We start from the raw sequence: 22,293 nt of genomic DNA, 5'->3' as shown, positions 1-22,293 counted from the left end.
TCCTTTTACCAACTAATATTCCTTTTGTTCCAAAATCGCTATGGGAAGATTTCTAAGGGTTCTAATGCGTGAGTAATGATTTTTAACACACTTCTAGGTATCTCACTATGGTTACAGTGCCGACCGTTATTGCCTTCCATATCCGGAAACACAGAGATACAACTTTCAAACCCTAGTCACATGATACGCTAACCAAATGTAAATTTCTCGTAAATTACTGATTTCGTATAAACATTGTAATAATACGGCAACTTGTATGAATACAACATTTAAGCACCAGAGGCCTGCACGACGAGCAGGCGTCATGCACACCGAGCAAATTAGTTGACCGTTGGCTATCCGTTGACTTCCCTCCTCCATCCCTCAGTTACTTCACTGCAGAGGGTCTGGCGCTGTCCTGGGTGTCGATATCGGGTCTTTATTAGGCATCAGGCATGCCCGGCTAATCCGTTAAACGCTCCACCGAATGAAGGCATGAAACCATTGGCAAGGACTCTCTTCGTACTGTATCATGACCATAATTTTTATGATATAGGCTTTCAACTCTGCAAAGAATCTTTTGATGGGGTTGAAATTCGGCGAATGAGGCTGCAATGTACGTACGATAATTTGACTCACGCGTCAGCACATGAGGTCTTGATCTGGTCTGAATGATGGCAAGATACGTTACCTGTGACAAGCACAGATTTTGTCTCCAGCCACCTCCCACAATGCTGCAGAAGCTGCTCAATAAACTATCCGAAGAAGGGGGCCATCGGTTGAACTTTCAAGTACGGTACAAAATGATACCATCTTGAGCAATGCAGGCAGAATCTGGAAACTTTGGCCGCGATGAATTTCGATACCTGGACCGGTGTTACACTAAGTGGTCACCAGCTAGTTTACCTATATCCTATCCTCTTACAGTAGTATTATAGGGCGATATACAGTATGATTTTTTCGTAGGTCTTTTACGAAGAAATTAGAAACTGGGAAAAATGAGATGGAAACTACTGACGTCTGCTATACACAAAATCTTATGAAAGAAACCTGCCCTGTTGTGTGCCCCAGAGCTAATAAATTGCCATCAATCACAGAACAGCTGGGTCGAAACTCAGAGGGAAGCCATAGTACATTATTGCCGTTCACCTCTATCCACTGCTCTCGGTTGATGAAAATCTCTGGATTCCTGTGGGCTAATCTAGAAGCATGATTTTCACCCCTAGACTGGACTTCAAGGACGCCCAAGTTGGTGATTAAACATGAACCATCCTGGGCAAAGTCAAGCTGTTTGATAGATCCCTTGACATTGATGGTCTGCTGGAGTGCGCCTGACTCCGTGTCCCAGAGGCATACTGTCTTATCATCAGAGCAAGATGCTAGCAGCCGGCTGTCGGGTGAGAAGGCCACTGAGAGGATCGAACTGAAGTGGCCCTCGAGGATATTCAGGAGCGCACCAGTCGCCGGGTCCCAGAGGCACACTATCTTATGAGAAGAGCCGGACGCTAGCAGCCGGCCGTCGGGTGAGAAGGCCACCGACCAAGTCGAATGCGAATGGTCCTCGAGGGTCTGCTGGAGTGTACCTGACTTCGTGTCCCAGAGGCGTACTGTCTTATCATCAGAGCCGGACGCCAGCAGCCGGCCGTCGGGTGCGAAGGCTACCGACATAACCGGTTGCGAATGGCCCTCGAGAGTATGCTGGATTGCGCCGGTCGCCGGGTCCCACACGCGTATAGTCATATCATAAGAACAAGATGCCAGTAGCCGGCCGTCGGGCGAGAATGCTATTGACCGGATTGAAAGTGAATGGCCCTCGAGGGTCCTCTGGAGCGCGCCCGTCGCGGGGTCCCAGAGGCACACTGTCTTATCATCAGAGCAAGATGCCAGCAGCCGGCTATCGGGCGAGAAAGCGATCGACCGAATCGAATGTGAACGGCCTTCGAAGGTCTGCTGGAGTACACACGCTGTGGGGTCCCAGAGGCGCACTATCTTATCATAAGAGCCGGACGCTAGCAGCCGGCTGTCCGGCGAGAAGGCCAGCGACCTAATAGAACCTGAATAGGCCGCGAGGGTCTGCTGGAGCGCGCCCGTCGACGGGTTCCAGAGGCGTACTGTCTTATCATCAGAGCCGGACGCCAGCAGCCGGCCATCGGGCGAGAAGGCCACGGACAGAATCGAACTTAAATGGCCCTCAAGAGTCATCTGGAGCACACCCGTCGCGGGGTCCCAGAGGCGCACTACCCTATCAGCAGAGCCAGACGCCAGCATTCGGCTGTCGGGCGAGAAGGCCACCGACCAAGTCGACTGCGATTGGCCCTTAAGGGTCTGCTGGAGCGCACCCGTCTTGGGGTCCCAGAGGTGCAGTACCTTATCATCAGAGCCGGACGCTAGCAGCCGGCCGTCGGGTGAGAATGCTAGCGACTTAATCCAATGAAAACGGCCTGCTAGGATTTGCTGGAGCGCGCCCGACTCCGTGTCCCAGAGGCGCACTATCCTATCGGCAGAGCCGGACGCTAACCGCCGGCCGTCGGGCGAGAAGGCTACCGACCAAATCGGACCAGAATGACCCTTGAGGGTCTGTTGGAGCGCGCCCGTCGACGGGTTCCAGAGGCGTACTGTCTTATCAAAAGAACCAGACGCCAGTAGCCGGCCATCGGGCGAGAAGGCCACCGACCGAATCCCGTGCGATTTTCCTTCGAGAGTCTGCTGGAGCGCGCCCGTCGCAGGGCTCCAGAGGCGCACTGTCTTGTCGAAAGAGGCGGATGCCAGCAGCAAGCCATTGGGCGAGAAAGCCACAGACTCAACTGAACCTGAATGCCCCTCGAGAGTCTGTAATTCGGCGCTCCACCTTTCCTCAACTCGAGGAATCTGAGATATCCAGGGAGGAATCTCTGCTTTAAACAACTTACGCGTTATTGACGTCTCGGGGATAAATATAAGACCTGCGACATAAAGCTGAAGAGGCGCTTTATCGGCTATCTGGCGATTTCTAAATATAAAGCGCTTTGCATCACGTAGAAACTCAGCCATTACGGAGTCGTTATGGCCCTAGGCATATTAGTGTTGATCCGGAAAGACTGTCTACAAAATTACTCACTGTTATCACTGTGTGGAGGAGATCAAGCATAGACACCACCTCTGATATTAGACCTAGCAGGCTCATCGCTTCCACCCAGTGCAAGAAATGTCTCTGGAGAAATAGTCGCACTTCCTTCTCGGCGGACAAGGCCTTGCCTTGCTTGAGATGGTATATCCAGTACCGACAAGAGTATTGCAACTCTGGTGGTAGATACTGGCGAATAAGTTGAGGGTTGATGTCTGCCCTAATCATTCCAGGGCTTGCTAGCTTACAAATATCTTTCTGCAGGTGGCTGCACATGGTTTGGAGACATGATTTAGCAATTTCTGTATGCTTTCTCGGCTCATCCACATAGAACTTTGATCGAGGCTGGACCAAAAATTCCCGAAATGATAGATGTAGTATCCTTACAGGCTGATCTCGATCATTGGGAACGCTCAACACCGATCGGAACGAATCCAATCGATTGCTGACCTGGTCTGCACTAATTCCAAGGAATGGCGACAGTGCATTTATCGAAAGGGGAACAGTAAGAATAATGATGGCGCCAACTATACTCTGGAATTCTTGCATAAGCTGTCGCTGCTCGAACTCATTACTCTCTTGGTCGTCCAGTAGTCGCGTTAGAATTGGTAGGTATGTCTTATCCATTCTCGACACGTATTTAGCTTGGTCCGTGAGAAGCTCCGCGAGGCGCGATTTAGGCTCCCATTTTGAGTTTTCGATATAACGGCACACAGTGGCAGCCGAAATAAACAGTGGAACGGACATGGTGACCAATTTTTGGATGACGTCATCGCCTGGCCAGGCTTGGGAAATATTTCTGTCGCGTTTGATCTTTGCAAATCGGTGCTGTAGGAATAAATGTATATCGTGTTCTGTCATCTCTTCGGGTATCTCATGAAGAGCTAGGTCCTGATATTCATGATCCGCGATCTCTGAAAAGCCGATGCTAATAGGGAGCTCAGGCCTGCTAGTCAAGAAGATCCGAATGCAGACCGCTTTCGCCTTCTGTAAAAGAGGCAGTAATCGAATTATATTTTGGATATCTTGATCATGGTCACATTCGTCTAAAGCGTCGATCACTATCACAGCGGTTCGAGGCTGTCGGCCGAGTTGGTCAAGATAAAGCAGCGGTTGAAGGAGTAATTTTTCAAACTGCTCCCTGAGCGATTTTGACGCAATATCAGGGTCATCATGGAGTGCCTTCTGCACGCCAGACCTCAGCTCAGGAATCCTGAGCATCAGTTGCGTTGTTAATGTCGTAAAAAGCTTCTTCGCGTTTCCCCGGTTCCCGTCACCCCTCTTAAAAAAGAAGCTGGCGCCTAGATTGTTGGTGTCTTTGAGCGATCTTGCCACTGTCCGAGATATTGTCGATTTTCCTGTCCCAGCCATTCCTTTTAACCAGAAGATACACTTTCCGTGCAGTAACTTAGCCCATTTTCCAATCTCCTTGAGAAGCCTGGTTCTAGTGCCACGAAGACATTCATCCTCATGTTGGTTCGCAAAAGAGTCAATTGCTGCCTCTTGAACAACCGGCAACTTGCCCAAGTCAATCTTTTGGTCCAAACATTCGATTGCCGTCATGGTAGTTCTATTGAAGGTTAGCGAGAGTGCATCTCATTATATGCAACAAATATATATAAACCTCTGGCTGCTGTTGAGACTAGTCAACTCCTGAGTAACTGTAGACAGTCAGCACAATAGCCCGAGTAAGTACAGGACGCGAAGGTTTCTCATAGAGTATGATTAATTAAACATCAATATCATTGGAATATTTATATGAACGATGAATTCATGTGATATTCTAACCTTGTTGGAGTTCTTGAGTAACACGCTCGGCCCAAGGAAGCATGGTATCAACACGCTGGGGCCGCAAAACCAGAAGTAACTCTCGTGCATACGCAGCAGCAGCGAGCGCCGCATACTTATGCCAGTCGTCATTCTTGTGAGAGTCGCAGTAATCGCAGATTCCACGAACTACCAGACATGGGACATTATTCATCAGACCCGCGGCTTCCATCTCAAAGCAGAGAATGTTCAGCTCCGGGTCTTCCGCATATGTATCCCGTACAATGGCATCCTTGAGAACTGAATTTCCTGACGCGATAGTCCCGTAGTGAACATATAGTAAACGGTGGTTCCGGCGCTCTGGCCGGTCCACTACCGAGATAAAGTCACAGCCGTCGCAAGTTGGTCTGTCCATATGGGGATAGTTTGTAGCATAAAGCCGGTCAACAGCTGGTCGTTGATAATCTTCCATATCATCGAGACGCTGAAGATGTTCCGCTAGTCTGTCTGGCTTCCTTTTATCACTGAATAGTCGACGCATCTCTGTAATTACTCCTAAAAGTTTCTCCGGCGGCGCGTTGAGTTGACCTGTCCTGTGAAACCGACCATCTTTGAACTTGCCTAGATCATATTGTATCACTCCGCCGAATCCATCTCTTGGTTGACTCACAACAACGTCCCCTAAGCGGATGTCATTTCGGGCGGTCGGAGCGCCGCCTCCGATTCCCACCATTAGTGCGAACCGTAGATGTGGGAACGTTCGAACCATATCTCGGGCAACACAGGCAGCTGAATTGGTGCCATACCGACCGGCTGGAAGACAACCAATCACCACGTAATGCTTCTCAATACGACCATAGGCGTACGTGTTATCATCATTGTTTTCGCTGATCTCTGGCCCGGGGAATTCTTCGTCGAGCATACGGCATGCACAGAAATATTCTTCTTCTAGAGCACAGATCCATGCTACCGTGTAGGAGTCCGTTGAATCAGGGTCTCGTTGCTGAGGTCGATTCATTATATCAGTAGAGAGACGAGCTACTGTGTTTTCACGTTGTCAACCCGAATTTGTGGGCTGGATTGTCTCCAGATAGACGGTAGGACGGTAGGATTAGGTGGAACCAGGGCATGCTTCAGTTTGAAGCTTGAGGAGAAAGAGGGGTAGGCGCTAATGGAGGTGCGGGCTGTTTTGAAGACGCGTATCTATTGGTGCAATAGCTCGAGGTAGGTTTCGGCTGGAGTGTCGGCCCGAACCGGGCTGTTATCGGAGTATGAACGAACGACGCAATTAGGAGGGGGGGGGGGGTTAGGCACGTAACACTACATATGTAACAATATAGATTTATAATGTTGTCCTTGTTACCATACAAACCTGGAACAACCTTTGAAATTCAGAGGTATCCGTATACGGTTTAGTATGTCATGTGATTAGGGTTTGAAAGAGTATCGCTGTGTTTCCGAATATGGAAGGCAATAACGGTCGCCACCGTAACAGTTTCCATTAGGTCGAGATAAAAGATCTCAGCAAAAGTATAGGGACAAATTTCAACTTAAAGGCGTTCCCGTGTCGACAGCCCAGTCAGCACTGGACGAACTGATTTTTGATCCCAAATGGAAGCCTAAACCGGAATGGGAGCTGGATAGAGGAAACGATTTTCTTGGAAACCCCTCGTGGATATTTACAAGCAAGGAAAATCCTGATTTGAGATTTGATGAAATGAAGCTGAGGATCTACCGATCCTTTTCATTTAGGCGCGTGGGTAGTTGGGACAACATAAAATATGTGCGCGAGAAAGAAGATCCTCCGCTTGGTTTCCTTAACGATGAGCGCCGGTTGAAGGCAATTCTGACCGATTACATGCCCCGGACATACTTAGTTTAGCCATCTCTCTATGTGGCGTCGTGGAAACCACTGCTAGCTTAAGTCGCATTTGGTTTGGTTTTTTCGATGTTGCTATTCAAGAGGGTAGCGTGGAAGACCTAGAGATTTGCTTTCTAGTTGTGTGTTAGTGTACAGTATGGATGGATGGATGGATGATCTCATTTACCCTGACCCCTCGCAATGAAAAGCGATATGCAGGCTACAACAACTATATATCCGCGTGCTTACATGTAGAATATTCCACTTCCTGAAAACGAACTTAGAGCCTCGTCAAGGCCTGCCTTGGCCTAATTGCCGTTCCCAATGTTAGGCTGCCCTCGTGGCGCGCGGCTCCAAAACCGTTGTGACGCCTCAGCGAAGTCTAGTACAGCCTGAACTGTCCTAGCCCGTGCGACGGTGTCTGGTTTACCTCTCTTACCGTCGGTTGAGACTCCCAGCAGACTCGAAACACTGCCAAACGCGTCTCCCGCTTCACTCCGTAGCTTCCTTCGAATACCCCTTAATTCCGGACAGTCCACCAGCACATGGGTGACCGTTTCTTGTGCGCCGCACACGCACTTATCATTGTCACGAAAGCCGAAGGTCTTGGCGTAGGTAGATAACCAATTGTGGCCTGTGCGTAGCTGTGTCAACAGGTACGCTCGGTTCCTCGGCAGACTCCCGTAAAGCCTTCTCGTGTAGTTTGCGGGCAGGGCGCTGTCAATCTTCCGGAGGTGGCCGCCTTTGTTGGATGATCTCCATTCCTGCTCCCACTGATCTAGGATATTACCGCGGAGGCGCGCGCTTTCCCTCGATAGTAGCGGGCGGAAGGGGTGGGTTTTGCCTGGGCAAGCGGCGTCCTTGGCCAGTCGGTCTGCAGCATCGTTTCCTGGGTTATCGCAATGTCCTGGCACCCATTGAAGGCGAAGCGCGATGCCTGCTGCCTGGGCTTCCGTGGCGGCTTGAAGGATCGCGTAAACGATCCGCTGTCCAGATTTGTTCCTTGGGTTCTGAGTTGCCTGCAAGGCTGATCGACTATCGCACAGGATTGTTGCTTGTTTTTGTCTGTTGGTTGAACCCTGATGGGCGAGCATGAAAACCATGCTAATCGCGTAGAAGATGCCAATGAGCTCCGCAACGTGAACCGACCACCGGTCCATTGGTCCCACTTGGATTTGTTTAGATTCGACGACCTGTAGGTTGTCGTCGAGTGTTACGACAGCAGCACCCAGGTGGCTCTCGCGTCCGGAGGCATCTGAATAGACAACAATGTCCGACGTGGACCGTGCAGCTTCGGCTCGCTCCACGGCTGTTTCTCGATCTGATCCAACGTCGATAACCGTGAAGGGTTCGGCTCGCCATGGTGGTAGCGGGCTTGGGTCGATCGTTTCTAGTTCGTCCAATCTTTCCAGGTTCATGGTTTTCAACGCTTCCGCCAGTGGGAAGCGAGGGGATGTTCCGATATTGTTCCTTCGTCTCTGAGCTCGTAATAGTGCGTTCCAAATGGGGTGGCTGCGTGGTAGAGTATGGAGCTTTGCGATGGTCCTCTGGGCTCGGTGGCGGAGGCGGAGGTGTGTTGGAAGGACGTGTGCTTCTACCTCTAACGTGGTGGTTGCCACTGTCCTAAAGGCCGACAGGATACGGATCAGGGGGACTCTCTGAACAGTGTTTAGGTGGCGTAGGTGGGTCTTATCGCGAAGAGGGTCGTGCCAAACCGTTGATGCGTAGTCTACCACTGGAGCGACACATGCCTGGTAGATCTGGCGCATTTGTTCTGGGCGGAGGTGTCGTAGCCCAGCCAGAGCGATAGCCACCTTCGTAGCCCGCTTGATGGCTTGCTGGACGTGCTCTTTCCACCGCAACTCATGGTCGAAGATCACACCTAATAATTTGGCTTTTGATGATGGTTCGATCGTATTCCCGTTCATGACCACTTCGCCTTGCAACTGCTCACCTTTCCTCCTAGTAAGGTGGATGAGCTCGGTCTTTTCGGTTGCAAAGGAGGACCCTGTCCGTCTAGCCCATTCCTCGATGCGGGGAATATCCTCGGATTGGATGTTGGCCAAGTTCTCCTCAGCTGAGTGGCCCACTCGCCAGCGGAAATAGTCATCGATGAAGGCCGACGCGCCGCCTTGGGAGGTGACCGGTTGGTCAACCAGGTCGGAGTTGAAGAATATAAACAGAATTGGTGACAGTGGCGAGCCCTGTGCTAGACCAGCGTTAAGTAGCGGCGCGATCTCTGTCCGGAAGTCGTCGAAACCGATGCTGGCGAACCGGTCGCTCATAAAACTTGCAATCCACTTCCTCGCGGTGGCTGGAATCCCCTTTGCATGAAGGCGAGAGTCGAGGCTGGTTTTGTTGACTCCATTGAAGGCGCCTTTCAGATCGAACGCGATGAGCGTCACAACTTTGCATTTATACCACGCGCGGTCGATAGCGTTAGAGAGGACCAGAAGGGCTTGTTCCGTGGTCCTGCCCGGCCGCCCTCCAAATTGTGTGTCGGGTAGCAGACCGTGCTTCTCGGCGAGGTACGATAGTCGTCGAGCTACAACTGTCTCGAGAAGTTTCCCCAGAGTGTTCAGGAGTGAGATCGGGCGATAGGCCCCAGGGACCGAGTAGTCCGGCTTTCCTGGTTTCCGCAGTACCACAATCTTTGCTCCCCGCCACCGCCTAGGGTGGTGACCTAGCTTGATTGATGCCGTGAAAATCCTGGTGATGAGCTGTCTCAGAGGCTGCCAGAGGTGCTTCCATACGAGGGCCGGAAGGCCGTCTTCCCCCGGTGCAGTGGAGCCCTTTGTTGCTTTGAGGGCTCGATGGATTTCTAGTTCCGTGATCGGTGGCCACGGTAGCTCCGGGGGTACCTGGACTGGTGGGTCTTCGTCGGGCTCGTTCATCTTGGGGAAGAAGGTGTCAAGAAACGCTTGGGCCTTTTCCTCGTTCTCGGCTAGCTCGTTGGACTCGACCTGCAGGGCAGGGATGCCCCCCCAGGTTTCTCGCGGTTTCATATAGGTAGCGGCCTTCCACAGTTTTCCTTCTCCCGCACCGTCCAGGAACTGTTTCCAGTACAACCTTTTGGCCTTTTCGATAGTACGGGTCCAGGTCCGACGTTTTTCTTGCATCTCTTCAAAGAGGGTCTCCGACTGTGTATGATGACGCCCATGCTCCGCGCAGCTCTCTTGCCATTTCCGGCGGACGTGGTTAACTTCGGATTGTTGGGCTTTCAGGTCTGGGGTGAACCAGCGTTTAGAGTAGGGGCTTAGTCGTCGATTCGGGGTGTGGTTCTCCACAGCCGATATCGTGATTTCCGTGAGCCTTTCTACTGCCTCATCTAGGGCCGGTCTCGTTTTGATCTCTTTCCATGGGCCCATCCGTAGAAGAACTTCAGCCCCAATCCTATCCCAATCGGCTCGTTCGTATGCTTTCCTCAATTTTGTGGTGGGCTTGCGGTAGGGTCGGAGGCTCCACTCCGAGTACGTTGCTCGGTGGTCAGACCCATAGTTTTCGTGGTAAAGGTGGCATTTAATGAGCATGTCCGGTCGGTCTGACACAGTCTGGTCTATTGTAGTGCTTTTTCCTGGGTCATTAAGGGGCCAAAGGTCGCAGTGCCTCGAGGTAGGCAAGTGTGGAGGTGGTGGCCAAGAGACATGACTACACAGCCAAGATTGCCCGTGGCAAAGACTTAACGAGTTCTTGGAACTGATGTAAAGCAGCTTCACCAGGCCCGCTTGTTCAGGCCACTGCCCTGGTTTTCAGCACGCGCATCTTTCGATGGACGCCCTCCAGATATTGAGGTCCCGGCAAAAACCTCTCACCCCAGGTGTCTCCAGGTTTGCTCCTTAAGCATGCATCATCAGCATTTCAGCTAGAACGACATCACATCTATCGCCCAGCCGCAGGTTCTCAGTGCGAGTGAGATAGTAAGACAGGCCGGACCTGCCCCACTAGGACGACACCACTTTGGCTGGTTAATTTCAGGTCCTCAGTGCGAGTGAGGTAGCTGTTTCTGTCTATTTGCACACCGACACGCGCGTCCGTCCTCTCGGGCCACATAGACAGTCTCGTCGGGTCCTCTCGACTCGTCCGTCACTGCCATTATGTGCCACGCCCCACAAGGAGAAGTCTCCCTGCTTCGCGTTACCAGCCGAGATCTCTCTCTGCCGGCCGACCGTGTCTCGCAAAGGCTGCTAGTAGTATCCCCATTGGCCCTGCAGGATACCCTCGCTGTCCTTCACTAACCAAGCCTGTGTCCCTGGCTTTGCAGCCCTCTCGAACACCCGTGGCTGTGCCTTAACGAGTCCGTCGAGGGTCGTCGCCAGACTGTACACCCCGCTTGGAAGAAGCCACGGGCTGTCCAGATCAGAGTTGCCCGTAGCTTCGCTTTAACGAGGTTCCGACCCAGGCCATTCCATGGAGCTCCCGATCGATCTATTCAGTCTGCTGCGCCGCCAGTTGTATTCCCCCTCGCCGCTCAACGCCATGTTGTGTGTTTCCATTTGTTCGTCTCGTCTTTCGTGTGCTGTCTTCGTTGTTTTCCTCGTTCAAGTTCGTAGGGCGTCTCGCGATCTCAGAGGGTGTTCAAGCTCAGAGGTGTCCTGTCTCCTGCCTAGGCGATACCACAACCACTGGAGAACAAGTCCAGCTTCGGTCTCGAGTACGAGTCGAGTAGGCAGTCGTCGGATGGTTTTCATAACCCGTTTTCCTCTGGTTTGTGTGGGGTGGATGGGGTGTCGTCAACCACGGAAAACTCTGCGGCCCGACCCCTATTCACCCCACGCGGATTCTTTTGGCTTCCCGTCCACGAAATGAGAGGGTACTGACACCGGACACCACGAGAAGGTAGAAATCCATCGTCCTAACTGCTTGACGAGAGCAGTTACCTGGCGTGCTCGCCAGGGGCTGTTAGTGTACAGTACGTCCCGAAACCGGTGCAACAGCCTACACTCTTCAAGTGTTTCTCTTGCCCCACCGCCAAGGCACACTAGTCTAGATTTGGAGTTCTTCCGGGAGTGGCGTGCGTATGCGTTCGTACGTAGATTATGTAATATTTTCAGGCATGTATTCACTTGTAAATTCAATACATCTGATACCTCGATGCCCCTCCTCTGATACAGCCTTCCTCGGGAGGCACCGTTTCACAATCAATCACGAGTGGTCCAACCAACGATGGCTCCAAACCTAGCTCCTTCTAAGCATGAGCTTATCTCTGACATGATCCACAGTGGCGAACTATCTATAACTCAGATGGCACAGGCCGCTGGTTGCAACAAGAGCACCATCTCGAGACTCTCGTCCAATATAAGAATGTTTGGCAGCGTCAAGTACCGCCAATTAAAGGCGGACGACCCCGTAATATCACTCCAGTCATGCTCAACGCTTTGTGCGACCATCTGATTGAGAAGCCTGCCCTATATTTGGACGAAATGGCTGTTTTCTGTGGGACGAATTCGCACTTCAAGCAACGAAAACGAGCATCAGTCGCGCCCTTAAGTCCAAAGGCTGGTCGAAAAAGACTGATCAGGTCAGAGCCCGAGAATGCAACCTTGATCTCCGGGACGAATACCATCATTTTATTTCAGACTTCAAGTCCTACCACCTTGTCTACGTCGATGAATCTGGCTGTGATAAAAGGAGAGGGTTCAGGCGAACGGGTTGGTCCCCACTTGGTACCGCGCCTGTTCAAGTATCGAAGTTCCATCGTGATCAGCGTTATCACATTCTGCCTGCGTATGCGCAAGATGGCATTGTTTTATCTCAAGTGTTCCGTTATAATTCCAAAATTATTTTATGAAATTACGCCACTACGCTAGCTCCACTGTGAAGGGAAAATAGTATATTCTATATTCAAGTACCTTCCTCATCTACTACCAATATCCAACATCTCTGTTTCCCACTCCAGTAAAGTTTGAGAACTGGATATGGTACCGTAATGATTGAGCCCAAGTATTTGCTTCTGCTTGGCCAGGCAATCTCGTAGTAACTCGAGGGCTTGGGTATTATAGCCTGAAGATTTCCAGGTAAAAGCGAGATTGGCCATACTCATCAGCGTGTCGGGATGGTCCACGCCGAGCTTCGTCTTGCGAGTCTCCATGACCTGCACCTCGAGCTGTTCCGCCTCCTCCCATCGGCCCTGATTCCAATACGTCACCGCTAGGTTGGCCATACTCGTCAGCGTGTCGGGATGGTCCACGCCGAGCTTCGTCTTGCGAGTCTCCATGACCTGCACCTCGAGCTGTTCCGCCTCCTCCCATCGGCCCTGGTTCCTATACGTCGATGCCAGGTTGGCCATACTCGTCAGCGTGTCGGGATGGTCCACGCCAAGCTTTATCTTGCTCGCCTTAATGACCTGCACCTCGAGCTGTTCCCCCTCCTCCCATCGGCCCTGGTTCCAATACGTTGATGCCAGGTTAGCCATACTGGTCAGCGTGTCGGGATAGTCCACGCCGAGTTTCGTCTTGCTCGCCTCAATGACCTGCACGAAGAGCTGTTCTGCCTCCTCCCATCGGCCCTGGTTCCAATACGTCGATGCTAGGTTGGACATACTCGTCAGCGTGTTGGGATGGTCCACGCCGAGCTTCGTCTTGCGAGTCTCTATGACCTGCAACAAGAGCTGTTCCGCCTCCTCCCATCGGCCCCGGTTCCTATACGTCGATGCCAGGTTGGACATACTCGTCAGCGTGTCGGGATGGTCCACGCCGAGCTTCGTCTTGCTTGCATCCATGACCTGCACGTCGAGCTGTTCCGCCTCCTCCCAACGGCCCTAGTTCTTATACGTCGATGCTAGGTTGGACACACTCGCCAGCGTGTTGGGATGGTCCACGCCGAGCTTCATCTTGCTCGCGTCAACAACCTGCACGAAGAGCTGTTCTGCCTCCTCCCATCGGCCCTAGTTCAAATACGTTGATGCCAGGTTGGACATACTCGTCAGCGTGTCGGGATGGTCCACGCCGAGCTTCGTCTTGCGAGTCTCCATGACCTGCACCTCGAGCTGTTCCGCCTCCTCCCATCGGCCCTAGTTCCAATAAGTCGCCGCTAGGTTGGTAATACTCCTCAGCGTGTCGGGATGGTCCACGCCAAGCTTCGTCTTGCGAGTCTCCATGACCTGCACCTCGAGCGGTTCCGCCTCCTCCCATCGGCCCTGGTTCCAATACGTCGATGCCAGGTTGGCCATACTCCTTAGCGTGTCGGGATGGTCCACGCCAAGCTTTATCTTGCTCGCCTCAATAACCTGCACGAAGAGCTGTTCTGCCTCCTCCCATCGGCCCTGGTTCCTATACGTCGATGCTAGGTTGGCTATACTCGTTAGCGTGTTGGGATAGTCCACGCTGAGCTTCATCTTGCTCGCCTCTATAACCTGCAACAAGAGCTGTTCCGCCTCCTCCCATCGGCCCTGGTTCCTATACGTTGATGCCAGGTTGGCCATACTGGTCAGCGTGTCGGGATGGTCCACGCCGAGTTTCGTCTTGCTCGCCTCAATGACCTGCACGAAGAGCTGTTCCGCCTCCTCCCATCGGCCCTGGTTCCTATACGTCGATGCCAGGTTGGCCATACTGGTCAGCGTGTCGGGATGGTCCACGCCGAGCTTTATCTTGCTCGCCTCAATGACCTGCACGAAGAGCTGTTCCGACTCCTCCCATCGGCCCTCTCGTAAATAGGCTTCGGCCAACATTGCAGCACTCGCAAGGGCCTCGTCATCCTTCGCACCTAGCAATTTGACTCTATACTTATGCGATTTCGATGCCATTTCCCTTACATCCGCAATATTGCCGCTTTCTGACGCGTACCATGCACCTCTATAAAGCAGCGTGGCCCATCGCAAGAGAGACTCTCGGGATTCTGGCCGTTGAGACATCGCTGACCGAACGTGAGGATAGAGAGACCGGCACTTCCCCCAATTTTCATACCGACCCGTAGGGAACTCTCCGTACATATTAGCGATAAAAATTTCCTTCCACCGTTCTGTTTCTCCATAAGATTTCAGCCACGCACGCGTAGTCAGTTGCACTAGTCGATGCATAGCAAAGGAAGTGCCATTCTCGCTAATAGATATAAATAAGTAATTCCGTAAAGTTGTGACATCATCTTCAAAGTCCGGACTTCCGTCGGATTCAGATATTTCCCCGTCACTAGAGTCGTCGAAGAGTTCTGTCCTTGAGGTGCAGACAGCCAGCGGCTGGCGGATAACGCTCTCGGGTATCTCTTACCGATCGAAAAAGCTCATAAGAGAAAGTAGTTCCGCTGCAGATGGCTTTTCGTCGCGAATATAGTCGAATGATATTTGCCAAGTCACTAGAATTGAGTTCTTTGCTTCCCAATCCCGGTCAAGTTGACCTGCCTCTTTTTGAGAAGTTTTATCGCTTCGTTATCACTCTTCTGAAAGTCTCTTAGGTATTGTGATACTGAATAGCGAGGCGCCCGATTTCGAATATAGCGCGCGGCCTGAGCTATTGCAAGCGGCATAAACTCCAGTTCTTCCACTAAGTGTTGGCTCTCTTGGCTTTCCTCGGGTTGATCAAGCGTCTTCTGAAGAAGCTCCAGTGCCTCAGACCGTACCATCGGTTCAACTTCAATAAGGTCCTTATGCTTAACCATCCTGAGCGCAGCCTCTCTGCTTCGACTAGTGATAATTATAGATCCATTCTGGCATCTAGGAACGTATTCTAAAAGAGGTTTCGTTGAGGCGTTTAGTGGCTCCTTCATTGAAGCCCCTTTCCCTGCTGCCGGAAGCGAACAAAGGAACTTATCATCATCCGCATTATCAAGGATACAAATCCATTTCCCCTTATTCTCATCCCGCAACCAGTTTTCGACCAGTTTAAATATGTTGGCCTTGGGATCCTGACGAGTAGGGATCTTTAGCTGCTCAGCGATGTCCCGGAAACTTTGCTCAAACCGGGCCACATTGCTTGCGTGGATCCAGAAAACCCATGTCTCTGGTGATTCTGATCGGATCTGATACGAGTATTCGATGGCAAGGTGCGATTTCCTTTCACTGGTGAGCCGCGGGCCAGGAACTGGTCGCCTCACACTTACCCGACACCACCTAGGCCGACCAGGGCTATTCTCGACCGTAGGATCGAGCTTTTCTCGTGAATCGACTGAAGCAGAGTCCTACGACAGACAAAGTCTGGATCGCGTGGGAATGGGATGATTGATAAAGGGTTCGGCGGAGTTTCTGGTCGCTCTAAAGGAGCAGCGGCTATTAGTAAGGCGGCCTTGATCTTGGTCGGGTTTTCTATCTAACCCTGAGGCAGATGAATTTCAGCGTGGATCGAGCCACTGCTATGTCCAACCTGGAGTCCACGATTTTTGTCCCCAAATGATATCGATGTCATGATGAAGTACTGTAAAGTGCCTCGTGTGTGGTTTGTGGTAAGTATTCTTCCTGGACTCCCACAAGCTGAAAGAGGGGCACTCCTCAGCCTCATCATGTGACTCCAAATCGCTAAGCCAAGAAATATCCGCGCCTCTTTGCCTCGTTTGCATGACCAGCGTTAAGGTTGACACCAAAAATTGATGCGGGCACTGACCCCACCCAGAAGGTCTCACATCCAGTGGGAAGTTAAAGCTGAAACAATAGGAGTGGCGGAGGGAAGTGTCAGGTTGCTAGGTTCTCGAGGCAATCCCTAGATCTAGTGTTTGACATGTTTGCATTTCTATAGAAAATTCTAGTTCCCTTGGGTCGCCAATACAGTTACGAGACAAGGCACCGTATTTAATGAAAGTAAATAATTGTATCGAGACTGGTACAGGAATATCGATATTCCGGTGCTATTCCTAATATGTCCTAGTCTCTCTTGGCGGTAGGTTTAGAGAATCACTGGAAGAGTGGAGGCCGTTGCACCGGTTTCGCAACGTACTGTAGCTGCTATGTACTGTACAGTACCTATTAATGTGGGAAGACCGAGAAACGGTTTGTGATGGTCTGGTGATAATCTGCTTTCGAACCCAATTTCTAGTCCTTTATCTGATTCTGGTTTACAACTCTACCTTCCGTCAAGGGAAGCAAAATTTCAACGGCTTCCAAACGCCTGTTTCGATTGCGGCACACAGTCACATATTTAAGTCTAGAGCACTTCCCAGCAGATTATGTCACCCGTACGGCCAGCAGTGAACACCGGTGACACGCGAGGACATTCGGGATCCTTCAAAATGGTTTGCCATCTTTTCCCGTTGCATAAAAGGTACATGCCGCAAATCGGGCTCAGATGACGTCTTTTGGAAATAGTTTTCCTGGTCCCAAAAATGTCAGGGCGCTGTATGACGCGAATCTTCTTGTGGGTGGCAAAAGAATACTGCGTCTGCACAGTGCTTGGTTTGAAAAGTCTCCGTGTGACGCTTTTCTTAAGCTCGATCAACTCATAAGAAAATATGACATCGTTTATATGAAGCACAATTTCCGGTATCTTTATCGTGCGCGTCTTATCAGGATTTGTAAAAGTGGTTTCGGGTAGAATGACTTTGTGCTTTGCTTTGTTGTAGCAATATCCTTCTCTGAGGGACTCGAATAGCAGATGCTGGAAATATTGTAAATCACCATTCCAATCGTTGATTGACAAAAGAACATAATGACGCCGAGGTCCATTGTAATCAGGCTTCCCAATCATGTCCAAGGTTGGACCAATAAGGCAAGGGCAAGCCTCTACTTCCAACGCCTTATCAATCCATTCATCGCTCTTGAATATCACCCTCCATAAAATGTTTTCTTGTTTCTCACTATAAAGGAGAGCATCAGCCATATTCTTGGTAGAATTGGGGAGCAGTGCATCCGCGATGAGATCGAAAACTTCTCGTGGGATTTTCCCGAGATTTGGCATGTTAAAAAGGGATATTATATCTCAAAGCTAGTAATATTAATCTTAAAGAATATGAATGGTTCATCCTTAAATTCGATCAGTTCGGCAGACAAACTGTTAAAGATATAGAAATACAACCGAGATTCTTCTTCATAAGAATCCAGACATCAGTGGGCGAAATAGAATAGGTCTTGTCGGCGACTGCAGGGATCCGATATGGTGGTTGCAAGGATTCGTTTTGGTGCTCTCGGCGACCTGTGTAATTGTAGATGGATTCCCGTTGGTCTGCTCGCCGCACAAGTAAAGCTATGTCTGTGCGTGGCTTATGTGCGGCAGATTGTCGGGTGGCTGTTGCCCGGATGAGTTTAGGGCCAAGGTCGCGCGACTAGGGTGAGAGAGGTACCTGATACCAGAACCTGTAATTACGGTAACGTTACAGATCTACCAGAGATATATTTAGAAGAGCTAGTGGGACTTTTACTGACCAAATCAAGCCTAGTGCAAGGGAAGTGGGGGCGCTGGGAAAGAAAGCGTGTCTCTTCGGAGGGGAATCTGTTTTCGAATTCTACTGTACTTATCTGGAAAATCAAGACTGCTCTTTCCTGAACTATTTACTCGTATCACAAATCGAAAAATCGCCACCGCGAACTCTTGCGGTTCTCTCAGCTAATAACTCCGTATGAGAAACTTTATCTACAGTGCCTTGAGCGGAAAAGTGGTATCGATATCCCAGGGCGGCATATATATCGTACTGTATTGTTGCCAAAACGAAAAACGATGGTATCATCGGAAGGCCAAGTCTTCTGCCTAGAGTAGTATATGTTGTTCGACTCTTCTTGTTGGAATATCTCTCACAATCTCGCCTGTTCTTCAAGATGAGCGCTACTTGTCTTTTGTAGCTTGTCTTGGGATCTACTTGAATATGGAACAGCGTTCTTATTAGATTGGACTATACCAGAGCGCTTTCTTGAGATATTTCAAGTCTCAGGAACTTTTGTAATATGAGCAGGTTCTCATAGTACGAGTTTTGTCACGGGACTGGATTCTCAAGAATGGTGCCTTCTTAGGAGGATCGTTATATAACTTAGTTTCCCAGGAGTTTTGGCATCGCAAGAATCCAATCATAGGAGACTTGTCTCATGAGATAATTCTCGACACCTTAGTCTTAAGAATGCCTACACGAGACAAGCCCCGTCACGGGATGGGATTCCTGGTATTGTATCGCTCCTGGGAACTTCTTCAAGTTACGTCTATACTCTTAAACCGATAGACGGTCAAGGAAACTATTCTTATATTGTATATCCTTCTAGAAAATCAGTCACAGACACTGGTCGGAAAAAAAACGACCGCAGCCTACAGCTCCTCCTCAACCTCTTCTAGCTGTTCGAGCTGTCTTCTTTTCAAAGGCCTTTCTGGCTTGTCTGGGAGCCGTGGCAGTAGAGCCGTGGCTCCTATAAGTTGCTTTTGATCTATAAGTTTTCTCTCCTCTTCAGTTGAAAACATAAAAATAGTATTAATACTGTCCGTAGTTCCTGCGCGAAAGCACATAGCAGGACTGACACTGTGTTGAAGATGGTTATAGAGCGCAAAACCTTTCCGCATGTATTTTATAGCAGATCGTTCTACAGCTTTACTGTCTGAGGGTTCCACCCGGATAATATCAGCCACTCGGAATTGATCACGCTCGAAAGACATGAATTTGAAATTAATAACTGCACTTGAATGAACAGCTGCAGGACGAGGCGGCTCATAATGGATCGGCTGTTCCCTGGTATGTGATGGAGTATCCATATCAGTCATTGCGGCTCTTGCCTGGTCGAGATTCGCATTAGACACAGCCTTATCCCTCTGTCTAGCAGGATCTTCAAAGGAATTCACTTCCTCTTCTATCGCCCCTAAGGCAGCCACATGAGATTGATTTTGTCCAGTATCCGAAAGCAATGCTTGATATTCTTGCTCCAATCGTTCTCGTTCCCAATCTTCATCAAGTCTCTCTCGTTCCTGAAGTGCCCGCATTAAATTTTCGTCGAATCTGCGTTGTGCCTCGATGTCTCTGTCTTCGACAATGCTACTTCTCCTTCGCACAGAATACACAGAGGGAGAGTAAATTCTAGCAGGATTTAGGTCCCCCTGCTCTGGATCTTCGTGTTCCGAAGCACTCTCTTCGGGGGTTGAAAGTTGTCCTGGGCTTTGAGAATGGCTAGTATGTGCATCGCTACTCTTATGTTGGGAAGCGATGGGAGACCTTAAATCGAGAGGATCGAGCAATAGCCTTGGGGAAACCTTATCTGCCTCTTGGCCTTCCAGCGCCTCTGCAGAGTCATTTTGATCTTCGGCAGCTACGGAGCTTTCAATACTCACGTGCTCGTTCTCAATGCCGTCTATGGGGTCAGCAAGGGCTACTAGGTTATCTGTTTCCTCTTGGTAGTTCTCCTGGACTGACCACGACGGGTTGACCTCTCCTGGTTGTACGTCGGGAGCTGGATCCGGCGAGTCGCTTTCATTGACGAAGAGTGGGGATATATCTCGCGTAGTTATACTGTGTGGTAAGCTTTCCGCTGTTGATTTTGAAGACGAACGTCTTCTAAAGTAGGCGAAATAAATACAGCGCCGAACAAACAAGGTCGTTAGGGGAGGAAATGGCGTTTCGGCATGTACATAATCGAAGAAAAGGTGTGGAGTATCTTGTGCATGGGTTTTGTTCTGTGGGAAGCCACTTCTCGCTCGAGAAGACACCCTAGTGTCTGCAAGGATCTCGCAAGTTGTTTCTCTGTGTTCAACAGCTGCCGAGAAACACTCAACTACACAATCAACAAGAGTCTCGAATTGTTCAGGTTCGTAGTGAAAATGATCCGGCTTTCGGGCTCGGAGCAGAGTATTACGTGTAATCAAACGGTCAGGTGACCTTTGGAGTAATTGTTTGATCTCCTTGGACCAAAAGCTAAGCCGGCGGGCTAGTCCGGCTATTTCAAAAAGTACACGCTCATCAAGCTCTCCGCGTTCTGACTTGGTCAATAGCTCCTTATCGTTCCTAGCGGGTGGCGGCATCGACTCATAATGTCGTATTGCGTACAACCACAGCTGCCGATATCCGATATCGAGACTATTAATACTGTTGGTAGCCTGTCGACGATACGCGAACTCGGAAGTTTGTACTAAACAATCTTGACTGTCTGGTGCATTCACAAAATTTCTCTTTATAGTATTCTATATAGACCCTTTCGGGGCGCCGAAAAGCCGTTTTATGCAATGTGCGTAGCGTTCGAAAAAGTAGAAATCTTTCCAGAACGTATATAGAGATAGTATAATCCTATCGAAATGCTTAATACGTCTCCAAATTTCTTTGCGTTGGGATTCATCAAAGGAAGAAAATATTTGCCGGCCAAGTATGAGTCCCTTGATTTTGTTTGCATCGGTCTTGCAGTTTCCAGGAGCCTTTGATTGTAATTGCAGCACAGTCTCAGGATCAATGCGTGTGAGAGCAGCTCGGTCACCGTCGACAAAAGACAAGTATGTGTCAAAAATGTGATCAAGGTATGTGAGCACTTCCTGGATAGCTGTTAGAATACTGAAAGTGTACAGGATCTGGAACATATACCTCGATCGACCTAATCGCAATAAGCCGATAGAGCAGGCTGAGTTTCATACCATCCAGCCAAAGACCCGGAATGGCAAGTAACCTATCAAATCCTTCACGTAGTTGTTCATTGGTCTCTTTGCTTAGCTGCTTTATTCGGTTTTGGTTGTTCTCAGATAAGCGCGACAACCACTTCCGTCGAAGCAAACTATTTCCCTCGCTTTCGTACTGTCGGATTTTCCTATATATCTCGCTATCTGTTGGTTTCCTCTCGTTAGCGTACTCCTCAATCAATGATGTTCTTAGGGGTACACTAAGGTCTATTAAATGGAGATCCGATCAGTTTAGAAATAAACAATTTCTTGTTGAAGACATACCGTCCAAGAAGAGATCTACCGTCCACCATCGCTCGGCGGGCGCTAATACCTTAGACGCAGTATACAAGCGGTGACGGCCATGAAGACCTCTTAACTGCCCTTTTGGAAATGTTAAAGTAGGTATACTTTTCCCAGAGCTCGTTAAAAGCGAATAAGCGTGGATATCAGCGTTCTTCAGCGCGTCCGCTAACGCCTGCTGTGAGAGGGTGGCGGGTACGTAGTTGGCGAGCTCAAACCGGCGGTAACCGCTCTTTTGGAAAATATTACAGAGCCTTTCTACGTTTCTATGATCAACCCACTGGCTTCTTGGACCCCTAAAATGGATCTCCGAAATCATAACTCGGGCGGCGCCTTTGTACTTCAATCGCTGCTCGTTAGCTTGTTTGACTTCATCTTCGGTCAGAAAAGCACGACGTATAACGAGAGTTTCTGCGAAATTGGTCTTTCGATATAGGAATAGTAATATGACTGTTTCCTATTAAAGGGCTTCGTAAGCTTGAGCGTGGGAATTTTATAGACGTGCTCCAAATGCTGATAAGGGCTGCACTAAAGAACCTTTTATGGGTACGATCAAACATGGTCTCGTTGGTATCTGATCAAGGTATTGGTGGTCTCAGGGATCCGTTTTGGTGCTTGCAGGGATCCGTTTTGTGGCTGCAGGGATCCGTTACGGTACCTGTATGAATACCGTGGTGAGAAGCCCTACGAGTTCTAGTGCCTGTTGTGGCTCCCCTTAGTTTTCCTTAGCTTCTACTTATTTCTGCAGCAGATATTTCATAAAGCTGGAAATTGCATCTGACTTCAATTGAATTAGGTTCACCCGTCTCTTCCAACCT

At 49.9% G+C, this 22,293-nt stretch overlaps 5 protein-coding genes across 5 annotated transcripts; all 5 read right to left on the bottom strand.

The window, feature by feature from the left end:
- Window positions 1-4,865: 4,865 nt before the first annotated feature.
- On the bottom strand, window positions 4,866-5,867 carry N7473_012542 (uncharacterized protein; the record flags this gene model as incomplete). The annotated part of the gene is made up of 1 exon (XM_057158481.1): window positions 4,866-5,867. One exon carries the CDS (start codon window positions 5,865-5,867, stop codon window positions 4,866-4,868), a length of 1,002 nt encoding a protein of 333 aa, XP_057002435.1.
- Window positions 5,868-12,564: 6,697 nt separating this feature from the next.
- Window positions 12,565-13,428, bottom strand: N7473_012541 (kinesin light chain; the record flags this gene model as incomplete). The annotated part of the gene is made up of 1 exon (XM_057158480.1): window positions 12,565-13,428. One exon carries the CDS (start codon window positions 13,426-13,428, stop codon window positions 12,565-12,567), a length of 864 nt encoding a protein of 287 aa, XP_057002434.1.
- A 291-nt stretch (window positions 13,429-13,719) lies between these two features.
- On the bottom strand, window positions 13,720-14,559 carry N7473_012540 (uncharacterized protein; the record flags this gene model as incomplete). Its single annotated transcript, XM_057158479.1, has 1 exon — window positions 13,720-14,559. One exon carries the CDS (start codon window positions 14,557-14,559, stop codon window positions 13,720-13,722), a length of 840 nt encoding a protein of 279 aa, XP_057002433.1.
- A 437-nt stretch (window positions 14,560-14,996) lies between these two features.
- Window positions 14,997-16,075, bottom strand: N7473_012539 (uncharacterized protein; the record flags this gene model as incomplete). The annotated part of the gene is made up of 3 exons (XM_057158478.1): window positions 15,952-16,075; window positions 15,741-15,891; window positions 14,997-15,693 (listed from the first exon to the last, which is right to left on the bottom strand). The coding sequence occupies exons 1-3, from the start codon at window positions 16,040-16,042 to the stop codon at window positions 14,997-14,999; spliced, it is 939 nt and encodes a 312-aa protein (XP_057002432.1). The 5' UTR covers window positions 16,043-16,075.
- A 2,781-nt stretch (window positions 16,076-18,856) lies between these two features.
- Window positions 18,857-21,899, bottom strand: N7473_012538 (DUF3723 domain-containing protein; the record flags this gene model as incomplete). The annotated part of the gene is made up of 4 exons (XM_057158477.1): window positions 18,857-20,696; window positions 20,721-21,060; window positions 21,152-21,400; window positions 21,458-21,899. Coding segments are annotated over 4 exons (2,871 nt in total), but the record flags the coding sequence as incomplete, so codon positions are not given.
- Window positions 21,900-22,293: the final 394 nt, after the last annotated feature.

This window comes from Penicillium subrubescens (genome assembly GCF_028828155.1).
Source record: "Penicillium subrubescens strain IBT 31985 chromosome Unknown utg000011l_segment0_segment0, whole genome shotgun sequence".
In the NCBI taxonomy this organism is placed as follows: domain Eukaryota; kingdom Fungi; phylum Ascomycota; class Eurotiomycetes; order Eurotiales; family Aspergillaceae; genus Penicillium; species Penicillium subrubescens.
This window is presented reverse-complemented; position numbering and strand designations above follow the sequence as displayed.